The 16,674-nt window shown below is 49.1% G+C and overlaps 1 protein-coding gene across 1 annotated transcript; it reads right to left on the bottom strand.

The window, feature by feature from the left end:
- Positions 1–14,699: 14,699 nt before the first annotated feature.
- LOC121135992 (major allergen I polypeptide chain 1-like) lies at positions 14,700–16,174 on the bottom strand. Its single transcript, XM_040735485.1, has 3 exons — positions 16,012–16,174; positions 15,696–15,883; positions 14,700–14,857 (listed from the first exon to the last, which is right to left on the bottom strand). The coding sequence occupies exons 1-3, from the start codon at positions 16,070–16,072 to the stop codon at positions 14,825–14,827; spliced, it is 282 nt and encodes a 93-aa protein (XP_040591419.1). The 5' UTR covers positions 16,073–16,174; the 3' UTR covers positions 14,700–14,824.
- Positions 16,175–16,674: the final 500 nt, after the last annotated feature.

Below are 16,674 nucleotides of genomic sequence, written 5' to 3'. Positions count from 1 at the left end.
GTGTGTGCGCACGTGTGTGCGTGTGTCTCAGAGTATGAGGAACAGCGGCTTTATCTGGGTCCCACTATCCTTTCTCTACAAGCTCTGGGCCCCCTTTTGTTCTTACCAGGGCTCATGACAGCCACTGTCCTACCACAGGCCCTTTGCATATGCATTCCCTGTGCTTGCAGCCACCTATAATCCCGCGTCTTCATTCCTCATCAAATCCTTCAGCCCTTGGGCTCCCAGCTGCTGGGCCACACTGAATACCCCTGTGTTTGTGGCCCCTGCTCTCCAAGATCACTCTCCAGGTGCGGCGGCTCCAATCCCCGTCAGGATCTGCAGTGGCCGGGTAGTGATTAGGTCCGAGGAAGCATCTGGAGAGCCATACTCCCATCCTGGAAGTTGGCCAGGAGCCTCCCGCTCCTCCAAACCCATCTGCCCTCCTCTGATGCCTCCCCCCTGATGTGGGCACCTGGCAACTCCAGCTGTGCCTTGGACTTTCGTGTTCCTAAATGGCTTATCCTTTGACGTCTCCTCCCCCACATGTGGTGAGGTAGCCAGGCCAGGGTTAGTCATGGATGACCACTCTTTCATTTGCAGTGCCTAGCGGGGCCAGAGCCAAACACTGTTTTGGTCTCCCGTTGGTTAGGATGCTCATATTCGGACGGAGGCAGATGGAGGAGCCACAAGACAGGGGTTGAGACACGCATGCGTCAAGCTTGCTCATGTATGTCACATGTGTCGCATACAGTACACGTACATGTGTGTGGCGGAGCCTGGTTCATGCCAGGGACACAGACCCATAAGTACCTGCTCCGTTTTGCTGCTGCTACTGCTGCCGCCTCCGTGTGTGAGTGCGCGTGTGCAGGAAGGAGGGGGTGGGAAGTTGCAGAGATTGAGAGTTTGAGAATGACAGACAGACAGACAGACAGACGAGCTGCCACAGGGGCAGACACTTTCAGTCCTGGAACTCCAGAGACTGAGACAGGAGCATCGCTGGCAGAGTGAGTCTAGCTCGGGCTGAGTAGTGAGTCCCTCTATCAAATGAAATGTGCAAGGAGCTGGGGAGAGAGGGGTAAAACTTGCCACACAAGAGATTCTTCCTGAGAGAGTGGGATTCGGGGGAGCCCTAGATGGCATGGAGCTAAATATAGGGAGGTGTGGGGACGACAGGGAGGGGCCCACATAGAGCAGGGTCTTGTCCTCACCATAAATGGTAAATGATCTGTCAGAGCTTTGGGGAAGCCACCGAAAACGGAGGCAGACCAGAGTCTGAGGGATGTTCTCAGGGAGAAGACCTACTCGGGGCTTCCTGTGGACTCAGACCTGGGTGGGGCTGGAGGACTGCAGCTCAAGGATAACAGAATAAATAAATAAATCTGAAAAAATGAATCAGAGTGTGGGCTCTGAAGAGGATCCAGGTGCGGAAACTCCCCCCTGGGGGTGAGTGGCCATCCTCTGTTCCAGCCTTCCTTCTCTGGTCCCCTAACCGCAGGGAGTATCCCCAGGCTGAGGAAGGGTCATGGCAGGGACAATGTACTCACTGATACTGTGCAACCGTCAAACCCCTGTCTGCAGCCAGCTGCCACCGCCATCCACCACGCCCAGGACCTGTCCGCAGCCAGCTGCCACCGCCATCCGCCACGCCCAGGACCCACCTTGCTCCTGTCTGCCGTGTACGTGCTGGTGTCACCAAGCATCTGTCACATTCCCCTTCCATTCCTCACAGGGCTGCCTCGCAGGCTCCCACCCCTGCCTGAGTCTCCCTGCAACACACTGTCCCTGCGTGTCACCACCAGAGCATGCACCCTTACGATGGAGTTCCCTCAGCTCCGGGGAAACTGATGGTGGTGGCTGGGGACATGCTGGGACAGTTACGCAGGTGTCGTCTTTTATCTCAGCATCTTAGGGAGCTTAAGACGGGCTTCCGAGCTGTGCTGGGAGGGGGACTCGGACCCCTCGGCATTCCCAGCCGGGCTCCGTCTCTTTTTATTTTTTTATTTTTTTTTGGTTTTTACGAGACAGGGTTTCTCTGTATTGTTTCGGAGGCTATCAGTCCAGCCCGGCCTCGAACTCACAGAGATCCGCCTGCCTCTGCCTCCCGAGTGCTGGGATTAAAGGCGTGCGCCACCACCGCCCGGCCAGGCTCCCTCTTATAGCTGACCCACCTGGGCTTCCTGCCAGACTTTGAACATGGGCCTGCAAACGGCCACGTTCCCAAGCCATGTGGGTCTCAGCCAGGGCTTGTTAGCGTTCGAGTCAGATGTGAGCGTGGATCCCGCCACCTCAGAGCCATGCTGCGTACCCGGTGGGGCGTCCATTTTTTTTCCTTTGTCAGTTTGTTAAGACAGCGTCTCACTATGTAGCCCAGACTGATGGTGAACTCGTAGTCCTCCTGCCTCAGCCTTCCCCGTGCTGAGGTTACGGGTGTGGATGCGAGCAGCTCTTGGGACATGCTTGACTGAGGTTTGCTAGAGGTCTAACTCTAACTGGGACAGTCACAGTGACTGAGAGCAGCGAGCGTCACTGACCCCATCTAGGTTCAGCTACACTGGCCTTTGTTTGCATTCTCGGCAAAACTTTCTCTCGTTTGTCATGTCTGCCTTCCATCCATCCATCCATCCATCCATCCATCCATCCATCCATCCATCATCTTATATTTTACATCTATATATATCCATCCACCTTATATTTATACATCTGTCCATCTGTCGCACCTGCTGTGTGGCCTGCATCCGAGAATGTAGCGAGGTGGTCGGGATAGATGACACAGAGACCGGTCGGTTGCTTTAAGAAAAACTTTATGCTTCCCAAGTCAGCTTAGGAGAGAGAAGTCTCTCAGGAGAAGTCTCTCCAAGAAAAAAGAGCGTCCCTTTTTAAGGACTTCTGCCATCCATCTACATACAATTCTTTCCAGACTTCTCACCCTCCTGGCTGGTGGTCTAATCTCCGGCCCCAGAATCGGGGAGACACAGCAGGGGAACAGGAAGAGGCATCTAGCCGTAGGGGTTGTGAAAGGCATGGTATCTCAGTGAGCAAGCCCTTATCTGAGCCCTATCAAGAGCTTTATAGCACTGAATTGTTTTCAGTAAACATTACACAGCTGCCTGCTCCCAGGCCGAAGGGGAAGTGGGTTTCTGCTCAAGGTCTTGTGTGCCCACATCCATCCATCTATCCATCCATCCTTCCATCTGTATATTTATATCTCTCTTTATATATAGATAGATATCCATCCATCTACCATCTGTCTCTTCATTATCCATATATCAATCCACCTTATATTTATACATATGTCCATCCATCTATCCATCCATCCTTCCATCTGTATATTTATAATATCTATATATATCCATCCATCCATCATCCATATGTTTACATATCCATCCATCCCATCTATCCATCCATCTACCATCTGTCTCTTCATCCATCCATCCATCCCTGCATCCATCACCCATCCATCCTCTGTCCATCCATCTACCTACATATCTATGTCTATCTCTTCATCCATCCATCCCATCCACCCATCCATCCATCCATCCATCCATCCATCCATCTATATGTTCATCCATCCATCTGTCTATCATCTATCTTGTGAGACAGGGTCTCATGTAGCCCAGGGATGCCTCAAACCTGCTATGTAACTGAGGATAACTGTTTTTTGTTTCTTCTTCTTCTTCTTCTACTTCTTCTTCTTCTTCTTCTTCTTCTTCTTCTTCTTCTTCTTCTTCTTCTTCTTCTTCTCCTCCTCCTCCTCCTCCTCCTCCTCCTCCTCCTCCTCCTCCTCCTCCTCCTCCTCCTCCTCCTCCTCCTCCTCCTCTTCTTCTTCTTCTTCTTCTTCTTCTTCTTCTTCTTCTTCTTCTTCTTCTTCTTCTTCTTCTTCTTCTTCTTCTTCTTCTTCTTCTTCTTTTTCCAAGACAGAGCTTCTCTGGAACTTGCTTTTGTAGACCAGGCTGGTCTCTAACTCACAGAGATCCTTCTGCCTCTGCCTTCTGAGTGTGGGATTAAAGGTGTGCGCCACCACTGCCTAGCTCTTTTTTTATTATTTTTAAACTGTGGTTTATGATCTAGTAAAGCGTGCCTAAAGATCAGAGAAGCAAAGCAGCCAGCCACCAGAGATCTCTCACATCTACCAATGCTCAGACTGAGTGGGTGATCCACCGAACCTCAGATTGTATCTCCAGACTGCACTGCTCCTCAGCAAATCTCAGACTGCTGCCTGAGACTGCACTGAGCTCCTTATGTACTTCCTAGTGCTGGGACTAATCGCCTGAGCTCTGTTTTTCTTTTAGACTGATTCACTCTCTTGTAGCCCTGGGTGGCCTTGATCTCACAGAGGTCCATCTGCTTCTCTCTCCTGAGTCCTGGGATTAAAGGTGTGTGGCACCACTGCCCAGTTCTATAGCTGTGACTAGCTTTGCATTCTGATCTCTAGGTAAGCTTTATTAGATCATAAACAATATATCACCACATTAAATTATGTGTAGATGTGGCTATGTGCATGTTAGTTCAGGTGTCCCTGGAGGCCAGAGGTGTTGATGGAGATTTTCTGGTCCAGCTGGTCCTGCAACCCTTGAGTCCCAAATAAACAGACACTATATTAACAGTAAAACTGTTGGCCGGTGTCTTGGGCTTCTTATTGGCTAGCTCTGTCTTAATTATTAACTGATTTCTGTTCATCTACCTATTTCCACATGGTCTTGGCTCATCAGAGAATGCCTTGTGCATCCTCTCTTCCCAGACTCTACATGACGATTGTGTCTGCTTACGTTTCCCAGAATTTTCCTCATCCCCTAGCCCTGCCTGTCATCCTGCCTGGCCAATCAGCCAATCAGTGTTTTATTCATCAACCAATAAGAGAAACACATACACACACACACACACACACACACACATATGTTAAGAGAAGCTTTTTCTTTGCTAGCCGCTTTGGTTTATCCCCCGCCAGCCGCCTGGGCTCTGCAGCATTGTAGCCCCAAAATAAACACACAGGAGGCTATATTAATTATGAAGCTGTTGGCCTTTGCTTGTTTCTAACTGGCTAGCTTTGACTTAAGTAATTGCCCCATAATTGTTAATCTAAGTATGTCTCTTACCGGAGAGGTTTCCGGGCTTCCTACCCCAATGGCGCTACATCTCGAAGTCTCTTGTGTTTCTCCTTCCCAGAATCCTCCGGGACTCCTAGCCCCACCTATCTAGATTCCTATTGGCCAGACAGTACTTTATTGACATATACACAGGACTTCCCCAACATATATATATATATATATGCATACATATATATATATATATATATGTATATATATATAAACACATACAGAAGAACACCCCCTCCCATCATAGTGGTGTCACTCCCTGGAGCTGGAGTTACAGATGGTTGAACCCAGGTCATCTCCTAGAGCAATAACTGCTCTTAACCACTGATCCGTCTCTCCAGCCCTCTGTTTCTTTGTAAGTTTTTACTCATCTTCTGTGAGGAAAGGCATTGGTGTGCTTTGGTGTGTGCTGTGGGACGTCTTTCTGTACGATGTGAATATGTGTTGCTCTCATTGGTTGATAAATAAAGCTGCCTTGGCCCATAGCAAGGCAGGAGAGATCCAGGTGGGAAGTCCAAAGCAGAGATACAGGAGAGGGCCAGAGTCTGGGAGACACCAGCCAGCCACCAAGGAAGCAAAGCATGTAGAAAATGAGGTAAAGGCCTGGAGAGATGGCTCAGAGGTTAAGAGCACTGACTGCCCTTTCAGGGGTCCTGAGTTCAGTTCCCAGCAACCACCTGGTGGCTCACAACCATCTACAGTTCAATCTGGTGCTTTCTGGCATGTAGGCAGAACACTGTATATGCGATAAATAAATCTTAAAAAATAAAAGAAAATGAAGTAATGCCACAACCATGTGGCAATATATAGATTAATAGAAATGGTTTTAATTTAAATGTAAGACCTAGCCAATAACATATTGGCCACACATTTGTAATTATCATTAAGCCTCTGAGTGGTTATTTTAAAAGAAGCTGTGGGCTGGGTGGGACAAAAAGCATCCATTTACAGCTGTGTGTAATGGTTTGGAGGAAAATGGCCCCCAAAGACAGTGGAACTGTGGCGCCAGCGCCACAAGCAACTCCAAGGTATCAGGAAAGGAGAGACAAGACGTCCAGCTGTTTGTACTAAGAGAATACATGTGCTGCCTTTATTGCCAGGAGAATGTGTGTGTGTGTGTGTGTCTGTGTGTCTTCATTGCAAGTGCTAAGAGGTCTCTCCCTTGTAGGAGGGAGGAGCTTTTTATACAAGTTTACAGCACAGTGGAAAAAACCCCAGGTAGAAGAGATCGTTGTTTTCCTCCTGCTGGATGTTGATGTCAGAGGGTCAAGGCCAGGGCAGTAAGCCAGGACTAGAAAACAGAAAGCACTTGGACTGGAAAACAAGTTGCCCTTGTAGGCTGACCAGCAACTCACAGAGACCCCATGGGGCTGGGGCCCAACATGGAACTACTAGCATGGCCTGTTGGAGTAGGTGTGGTCTTGTTGGAGGAAGTGCATCACTGTAGAGGTGGGCTTTGAGAGCTCGTATATGCTTAAGATGCCACCCAGTGTCTCAGACCACTTCCTGTTCCTGCAAGATGTCGGACTCTCAACTATTCCAGGACCATGACTGCCTGCCTGCCACCATGTTTGCCACCATGGGGATAATGAACTGAACCTCTGAACTGTAACTGAGCCACCTCAATCAAATGTTTTCCTTTATTAAAGTGTTGCCATGGTCATGGTGTCTCTTCACAGCAATAGAAGCCCCAAGACAGTGTTCATGTTGGGCACTCTTAATCTCAGAAAAAAAAACTAGAGGGAAACTACAAAATATTACAAGCAGAGTTTCTTCCTTCCTTCCTTTTCTTTGAGACAGGGTTTCTCTGTTTTCTGTGTAGCCCTGGCCATTCTGGAACTCACTCTGTAGACCAGGCTGGCCTCCAACTCAAGAGATCCGCCTGCCTCTGCTGGGATTCTTTTCTTTTTCCTCTCTTTTTCCTGCCTGCCTTGTTTTCTGTTTCTTAGACAAGGTTTCACTATGTATCCCTGGATGGTCTGGAACTTGCTGTGTAGACCATGTGGTCTTCTTCACCAAAAGCCTGAGCAAATTCTTGCATGCAAGAGCTGAGGCATTTGGGCATATCTGACTTGGAGAGTGGCTTTGAAGCAGTGGTGTTTCTAGAGCAGGATCACACAGCCCTCTGATCTCACGTAACCCAGTGGTGGAATGAAGTCAGAGGACAGTATCCGTCTACAAGGTCCTGCATAGAGTAAGTGTAGAGACCGGATGAGGTCCCATGTGGCAGCAGGGATAGAGGCAAAACTCCATGCTATCACCCACAGTAGCCTAACCAGTTCTTCATAGACCCACTATTCATTGGGTGTAGGGAGGCAGAGGCAGGTAGATCTTGGTGTTTTGTTGTGCCCGCTGGGCAGTCTGTATACAAGAATGTGCGGAGGGTGTTGGGATTGATGACACAGAGATCAGTCGGCGATGCAGAGAAAACTTTAAGCAGGCCCCAAGAAGGCTCAAGAAAACTTCCCAAGAAAGGCTCCCTCCAGAAAAGCTTCTGCTCCCTCCCTTACCCCTGGCTGGTTCTGCCCTGACACCAGAGACTGTGTTGGGTGGGTCAGAAAGAGGCGGTTAGTCTTTGGAAAGGCCGAAGTCAGGGTGTTCCCATGGGTGAGCCCTTTTCAGGAACTCATTGCTAAGGTAAACATTTCTTATGGACACCGGGTTGTTTTCAGTAAACATGTTTTTAGTAAACATTGCCTTACAGCTGCCTGCCCCCAGGCTGATGGGGAAGTGGGTCTTCGGCCAAGGTCTGTTTTCCCCACAGTGTTTGAGTTCCAGGGCAGGCTCGGAAGCGACCCAGAGAAACCCTGTCTTGGAAAAAAAAGAATATTGGCTTCTGGACTGGAGAGACAGATGGCTCAGTGGTAAGTGCACTGACTTCTTCCAGAGGTCTTGAGTTCAATTCCCAGAAACCACATGATGTCTCACAACCATATGTAATGAGATCTGATGCCCTCTTCTGGCATAAAGGCATACATGAAGATAGAGCACACACACACACACATACACACACACACACACACACACACTCTACAAAAGATAGCCCACACCCTCAACAATAACACATTACAGCAGCAGCATTACAACAGAGATGAGGCCCTTTAGCTATTCTTTCAACTTCCTGTTCCAATGTATTCTCAAGGCCCTCATTATTGCTCTCTGAGGGTTTGACCAGGGAACCCAAGAGCCCACTGTAAGGCTTGTACAACAACTCTTCAGTGGTCCACCTGGGCCTGGTAAATAGCTCCTATGTGAGTTTGTAGATTCATAGCCCCACTGTGGGTTGAGTTTCATTGGTTTATTGTTTCACATACGTCTTAGTTACTGTTCTATTGCTTAGAAGAGATACCATGACTGAAGCAGCTTATAGAAGAAAAGCATTTAAGTAGGGCTTGCTTACAGTTTCAGAGGGAGAGTCCATGACCATCGTGTAGTACTACATGTCCTGGAGCTTGATATGTAGACCAGGTTGGACTCAAACTAAGGATATCCTCCTGCTTCTTCTGGAATTAAAGTGTGTGAAACCATGCATGGCTACTAGAAATGTTTTTAAAAGATTTTTTTGTTTTATTGAGATAGAGACACAGGATAGAGTTAGGAGGGCAATTCAGGGAATACTGAATGCACCAAGTTTATTCTTCAACATTCTTATATATCCCAACCAAAAAGGGGGAAATGGCAAAAGACTAGAAGGAAGAAATAGACTAAATGTTCTCCAAACATTTAGTAACCACAACTTAGACTAAATCTCTTGTTATCTGGCCTTGAGGATTAAGAGTAAAAATACCTCAGGCCAAGTCTCTTGTTATTTAGATAAAACATTCAAGACAAACACCAAACATTCTACTGTAGCCATGCCTCAGACCTTTAGGTTTTCTTTTTTTTTCGAGACAGGGTTTCTCTGTGTCTTTGGAGGCTGTCCTGTAACTAGCTCTTGTAGACCAGGCTGGTCTCAAACGCACAGAGATCCACTTGCCTCTGCCTCCTGAGTGCTGGGATCAAAGATGTGAGCCACCAATGCCCGGTGACCTTTAGGTTTTATGACTTTAACCTTGGAAGAGTTAAGGATAGTTTTGAACTCTCTGACTTTAAGCCAAGATGAAGCAGAGCCATCTTGCCCTGAGTGCTGGGATTAAAGGTATGAGCCGCAACCACCACCTGACTGATTTATTTTTATTATATATAGATAGATATCTTGCCCACATATGTGTTTATAAATCATGTGTGTACATAATTCCCATGGAGCTATAGGAAGTCAAATACCCTTGACCTGGAGTTACAGACAGTTGTGAGCTACCATGTGGGTGCTGAGAATTGAACCTGGGTCTTCTGAAAGAGCGGCCAGTGCTCTCAACCACTGAGCCATGTCTCCAGCTCTCTAGAGACTTTTTAGCTTGCATAGTAGAAATTTTACACTCTCATCAGATACTCATCGCCTCCCCAAACCTTTTGGTTCTCCTTCAATGTCAACTTGACAAGCTTTAGAGTTACTTAGGAGACAGGACATGTCTACAATGTCAACTTGACCAGCTTTAGAGTTACTTAGGAGACAGGACATGTCTACAAGGTTCTCCTTCAATGTCAACTTGACCAGCTTTAGAGTCACTTAGGAGACAGGACATGTCTACAAGGTTCTCCTTCAATGTCAACCTGACCAGCTTTAGAGTCACTTAGGAGACAGGACATGTCTACAATGTCAACTTGACCAGCTTTAGAGTCACTTAGGAGACAGGACATGTCTACAATGTCAACTTGACCAGCTTTAGAGTCACTTAGGAGACAGGACATGTCTACAATGTCAACTTGACCAGCTTTAGAGTTACTTAGGAGACAGGGCATGTCTACAATGTCAACTTGACCAGCTTTAGAGTTACTTAGGAGACAGGACATGTCTACAAGGTTCTCCTTCAATGTCAACATGACCAGCTTTAGAGTCACTTAGGAGACAGGATGTATCTACAAGGACATTTTTTTTTCAGGGTGAAGACATCTTGGCTTGCTCGGCTCCCATGAGTTACATTCCTGTGTTAGTGACGGATCCCTCGCAGACAAGGAGGAGAGAGTCATCCAGACTCTGGTTTCACCATCTCTCCGGAGAGTCCATCCTTCTCATTGTCAAAGCTGGCTGACACTGCTCTCATATGTTTCTGTCACTGAGTGTATGCGCCGTGTCTGCTGCTTTCCTCAAAACTGTGATGAAGTGCCTGCTGCAAGCAGCTTAAGAAGAGGGAGCTTACTTTAGATCATGGGAGGGTAGGACTGACCCATCATGGAGAGGAGGCACAGCACGGGTAAGGGCCCAGCAGGCAAAGCCCCTGACACCAAGACTGAGGACCCATGATCCTTGGAACCCGTAGGGCAGAAGGGGAGACTAGCTAGTGTGTGTTGACCACACACCCCCAAAACGAATGTAATAACTATTGGGAACAATCCTCTTCTGCACTATGACTGTGTGTTATTCTCGCTGGCTAATAATAAGCTGACTGGCCAATACCTGGGCAGGAAGTTAGGTGGGAGAGCCAAACTGAGAAGGATGGGATGAGGAAGGGCGGAGTCGGAGGAGTCGCCAGCCAGCCAGCCAGCCACTGAATAGATAGGATGTATAAAAAAGGAGGCACCAAGCCATGAGCCTTGAGGCAAAGCACAGATAGAACTATGGGTTAATTTAAAATGTAAGAGCTAGTTAGTAATAAGCCTGAGCTATTGGCTGGCCATTTACAATCAATATAAGCGGATGTGTGGTTATTTGGGACAGGTGGTCAGGACAGGGAATGTCTGTTGGCAAGTAAAGGAAGTCGTGGCCCGGAAGCTTAAGGCAGCTGCTCACATTCCACCTGTGGTGGGAAAGCAGAGACTTCCTGCACATGGGGTGTCACTTCCTGTATTCAGGGTTAGTCTTCAGTGAACCATCAGAGTTTCTGGAAATGTTCTCATAGGTACATGCAGAGGTGTGTTTCGCTGGAGAGTCTAATTCAGGCAAGATGGGCAGTAAAGATCAGCCATGGTGATGTATCACATTTTTTCCCTATCTATTTGTCTCTTGGAAAAACTTTTAAGTCAGCTGGATGTGGTGGGGCACAGTTTTGATACCAGCACTCAGGAGGCAGAAACATGTGGATCTTTGTGAGTTCCAGGCCAGCCTGGTCTACAGAGAAAGTTCCAGGTCAGGGCTGTTACACAAAGAAATCCTGTTTTGAAAACAACAAAAGAAAAAGATAAGTCCTTAACATCTTTGCGATTGTAAACCGTTCTGACATGAACATGGATATTATTTATTTTATTTTATTTTTTTGGTTTTTCAAGACAGGGCTACTCGCCAGGCGTTGGTGGCACACGCCTTTAATCCCAGCACTCGAGAGGTAGAGGAAGGCGGATCTCTGTGATTTCGAAGCCAGCCTGGTCTACAGAGCGAGTTCCAGGACAGGCTCCAAAACAATACAGAGAAACCCTGTCTTGAAAAACCAAAACAAACAAACAAAAAAAGACATGGTTTCTCTGTGTAGCTGTGGATCCTCCCTGGAACTCACTTTGTATGCCAGACTGGGCAAACTTCCTCTTCGAGATCACTCTGTCTTTGTTGTTGTTGTTGTTACTGGGGGTAGGGTGGGGTGTGTGGAGAGGGTAGAGTCTCACTATGTGGCTGTGCATCCTGTGGAGACCCAACCCACTTCTGTTAACCCCAGATTGGGAGCCCATGACTGGACAAAGGACAGAAACCCACGTTGGTGAACCAGTGAGGTTTATTGGGTTACAGGAGCATAAAGCCCACGCAGCATGAGTGACAGACAGCTCACACACGCTGGGGCCCTGGAGCTCTCTGCACAGCCTGCGGCTGCTCAACAGGTTGGACTCTTGGCTTCATTGCTTCCTCTGTCATAGCGAGTCTGAAGCTGTTTGAGTTGTTTACCTGGCTGCCGAAAGAGCTTCCTGCAGGATGGAACGGTTCCTTCTCAAAGGAAGCTGTTCTACAACAGGGCGTGTTGTAGAATTCACAGAGTGACCAGTCTGGCCTTGAACTTTCAGAGATCTGCTTGCCTCTCTGCCTCCCGAGTGCTGGGATTAAATGTGTGTGCACCAACCACACCTTTCCTTAAACTAGTATTTTTTTTTTTTACTTTTTTAAACTGTGTGTATAAGTAAATGCATTATTTACATTTAAAAATATTTTATTTATTCATTGTGCATACAGTTTTCTGCCTGCAGGCCAGCGGAAGGCACCAGATCTCATTACAGACGGTTGTGAGCCACCATGTGGTGGCCGGGAATTGAACTCAGGACCCCCGGAAGAGCAGTCAGTGCTCTTAACCACTGAGCCATCTCTCCAGCCCCCACTATTCACATTTTTAAACCGTGCACATAAGTGTATGCGTGACAGTGTGTGCCCGTGGAGGCCCAAGGACAGCTGTGGGAATTAGCCCTCTCCTTCCGCCATATGGATCCTGGGGATCCAAGTCAGGTTGCCAGGGTTAGTGGCAAGCTCCGTTACCCAGCAAGCCATCTCACTGGCTGTTGTGTGACACCGCTCCCAGGAAGACACGAACAGTGTCTATTCACTCTCAAGAAGGGGCCAATGGCAGACAGAAGTACAAATACCACAGAAGTCCAACTGATAAACCCATGAGTTTTACTCGTTACTTTACAGCTGCATTACCAAAGCCTCACCCGGCATGGGTGACGGACAGCTCACCAACGCTGGGACCCTGGAGCACAGTGCCCAGTCTGCAGGCAGCTCAGTGTGCTGGCTTGAAGGGCAGACCCTGAAAGATCTGGAAGGTCGTGACTCCACAGGTCGGAGAATGCAACCAAGAAGGGGAAGAAGGGGCAGCGGCTAATGTCAGTCCGGCACCAGTCCCCAGAGAGCTGGGCTGGGGGGGAGAGATTCCGTGTGTTCTAGTGAGGACAGCCAGCCCTCTCAACACAGGACACCGTCATGCTCACTGCAGGTGCGATGCCATCTGCCCAAGACTAGGCCTACCTAATCCATCTGGTGCCATTCTCTCTAGAAAGAGCTGTGTGACTAAGTCCAAGGGCCTGAACATGCTCAGTAGTAGCTGCTGTGAGCCCAGCCAGGCCCCAGACAGAGAAGCCCTGGGTTTTTAAACCTGTAGAAAGAAGCATGGTGGGACAGCCTCCTGAGTCCCACACGGGGACTGAGGAGTTTGCACATGGTCTTCGTAGCCCCTAGACTACCCTTAGCTCCTGCACCGGCAGGAGGCCCCCTTCAGAAGCACGGCCCCGCCGGATGCTTGGGAGTCAGAATAGTAGCTCCTAGACATCAGACCTTAGTTTGTGCAAGACGGCCTCCTCTTGTGCTGTTTGCTTTGTGCAAGACGGCCTCCTCTTGTGCTGTTTGCTTTGTGCAAGACGGCCTCCTCTTGTGCTGTTAGCTTTGGGTTTGGTTTCCCTGTGTTCCCTAAGAGTTCCCCGCGTGCTGGAAACTTGGTCCCCAGTGTGGTGACCCAGTGGGGGTGCCGGAGGCCACCCCCACACTAACCTGGCCACATGGCCGGCGCTATTTTCTGTCCCTTTGTCACATGCAGTCAAAGGCCCTCACTAGAGGCTAAAAAGATGAGCCTGCAGGACTCTGGCCTTCAAAACGATGACATTTGTTTTCATTATAAATACCCAGCCTTGAGTATTTTATCACAGACTTGTATAGAAGAATAACACACTGTACTCCTCCCAGGGCATGCTCCATAATGAGAAGACCTGCAACCCCTGGAGCCTTCCATAAGCCTCTTCATCATGAGGAACCTAGATACATCCTTCTGCATAGAGCCTGGTAGCGGGAAACTGAAAACTTATTACATGGGGACAACGCGGCTGACTGAGCTAGCGGTGGGACTCACGGCCTGACAACCGGGCACTAGTAACTATTTGGTGGCTGCTGCCGGAAAGGACTTGCCACGGTCACAGAGCAGAGTCACAGGTTCTGAAGCTCTAAGATCCTGGGTCGCACAGGGTACAGTATCCATCGGGGAGGGGATGGGCTCAGGACCGTGAGTTGGCACTAGAAGGAGCTGAGGTTGAACCCTTGGCTCTGGCCGGGTCCTGTACTTGTTTTACGGCCTGGCTTTTGTGCCAGGGGTGTGAAGCCTCACTACAGGCCTGGAGAGGGGAGGCTTTTCGTTATTTGTCGTTCTTGAGACAGGGTTTCTCTCTGCAACCCTGGCTGTCCTGGAGCTCACAATGCAGACCAGGCTGGGGGCGAACTCATAGAGATCCACTAGCTTCCAGGGGCTGGGTTAAAGGTATGTACCACACCACTGCCCCACTGGGGTAGGGAGTATTATAGACACAAGTACTCCACACAACTGGCCCATGTTCCCAGCAGGGGGCAGAAAGGACAGATTTTGCTGTGCAGAGGACAGCCTCTCTATCCCGTAACTACTCCATCTTCCTGGGGAGTTCAATAGGAGAGATCATGTATGTGCCCTATGGACTCTGGCCCACAGACACTCTGGCTGTGGTGACTGTGGTCTCTTGGCATTCCCTAATACATGCTGCCGGGACTCACTGGCAGAGCTGCAATTGAGCAGTGATAGTTCAATATCCATGGTTGTTCCCCACATCCTCCTTCCAATCAATGCCCCATCTCAAATCCACACAGTCCAGACTCCCCTGTGGATTGCAAGGCTTTTATTGTTGGAATCCTGGTCTTAGACACCTGGAGGGTGGGGGTAGGGCTTCCTGCATCTATGCAGGTGAGCAGTTAAGTGGTTTCCTTGAGTCTTCTTGCAAAGATGGACTCACCAACAGTATTTGCTAGCCTCTATTTTCGCCTGGAAAGAGAAAGTCAGTGAGGCATGAGAGGTGAAGGGGACATCACTGATCATACACGGGACACCAGTTGGGAGGGAGCTGTACCCGTCTGCCATAGATCCTGGTTCTGACCAGGTCCAGGGAGCAAACCTTCCATCCTGTATCCCTCAAACCACATCAGGGCAAGCTTTGTAAACACCTCCAATCCAGGCTGATGGAAAGAGCCACCTGCCCTCGGGACACCATGGGCACATGTGGGACAGAATGCAGAAGCAGCTGGGCAGGACCTGAAGTGGCTCCAAGTGAGCCTCAGGCAGCTATGGCCCCACAAGTGAACTGATTGCTCTGACATGAAGACCCTGAGATACATGACGTTAACCTGGAGACTGATCCTACTACTTCTAGTGAAAACAGGGGACCCAATTACATGCTCCACCCTGGATTCTACATAGTGGCCTTGGAGATCCAGAGGACAAGAAAAAAGGCCTGTTTTGGGGGTACAGTTCTAGACTTGACCAGTTAGGATAAAAGACCCAGGCTGGAGAAGGTTACCAGGCCCTGTGTTTGTGTGGCTAAGCCCCGAAGGCTGGGCCAGAAAGGCTGATGGAGGCCAAGTGGTATTGTGGGGGCAGGGATCCTGCAGGGTCCAGTCTGGCTGGGCTGAGCTGAACAGCCAGGCCTAGCTCAGGCCTCCTGACTGTCCCTTCCTGCCCCATCGTCCTGATACCCTAACCAGAGAGAGGCCTCTTTCTGGATGCACAGAGGAGTTGCAGTGATGGGGAGGAACACAGGCTCCATCGCCAACCTGGGGTGAGCAGGGCAGCAGACAGACTCCTGGGCAGACACAAGAGAACTCACCAGCAAACTGCGTACACTCTCCTTGTCTTCCTCTGTCAACTTGGTATCAGCACAGTTCTTCATATTTTCAGCATTTTCCAGAGTGGCATTGTCACCCTTGTATTTCTTCACAAAGTCAACATAGGCTTCCACAGATGGGCCAAGAAAAAGCTCAACCTTTTCTTTTATAGCCGGGCAAATGCCACAATCTGGAACATAAAGAATAGGTGATCCTCCCTTGAAACTTAGCATCAGAGCACATGAGTCCTTCCTGGGAAGTGAAGCTGTGAGAGCCCTGGAGACCCCTCATCCCCAACACCCACAGCCTAGTACCCACCTCCTCCTGAGGTCAGGAGCAGGGCAGCCCCAAGCAACACGAGAGCACCAGCGAGCTTCATGGTAATGGTGGCAGATGCTCCTACCCAGCTATGGCCCCTTCTATAACTGCCCTGGGCTGCTCAGTGGGCAGGGAGGGGCTGTGTCTGAGCCCTTCCCAGCTCCTCCCAGAATATTGAGTGATACATCTGGGGCTGTGTCAGGGGAGATGTGTATTTTGGCAAGAGGAGAAGATCCTGGTCAACAAAGTCCCTGGCTCAGCCTGGTCCCCTTCTTAGTGCTCTGCTTAAGGTCACATGTCATATCATCAAGGAGATGATGACTTGCCAGCCAGGCAAAAGTTCCTTCAACCAGACCTCCAGAGTGAGGCCATGGTCACCCTGATTGGCAGGGAACTCAATGTTTACTGAAAAGTCTCCCTCGTAGTCAATGTCTAGGATAGACCACATCATATTCACTGGGGTCCCCTGCTCTGACTGTTTCTATCCCTGCCCCCATCTCTCACTTGCTTCATGGCTTCCCTGAACCCCTCTGTAACCCTGAAGTCCTCCTGCTGTTGTAGTCACTCTTCAACTTCACCTTTTCCTTGTTGCTATTGTTTTCTTTTGAGACAGGGTCTCCAGACATTGCCCTGGCTGTCCTGGAACATCCCAGTGCAGACCAG

Source organism: Mesocricetus auratus, unplaced genomic scaffold (assembly GCF_017639785.1).
Source record: "Mesocricetus auratus isolate SY011 unplaced genomic scaffold, BCM_Maur_2.0 Super-Scaffold_100046, whole genome shotgun sequence".
NCBI lineage: Eukaryota > Metazoa > Chordata > Mammalia > Rodentia > Cricetidae > Mesocricetus > Mesocricetus auratus.
The sequence above is the reverse complement of the archived record's forward strand: the minus strand, read 5'-3'. Positions and strand labels throughout refer to the sequence as shown.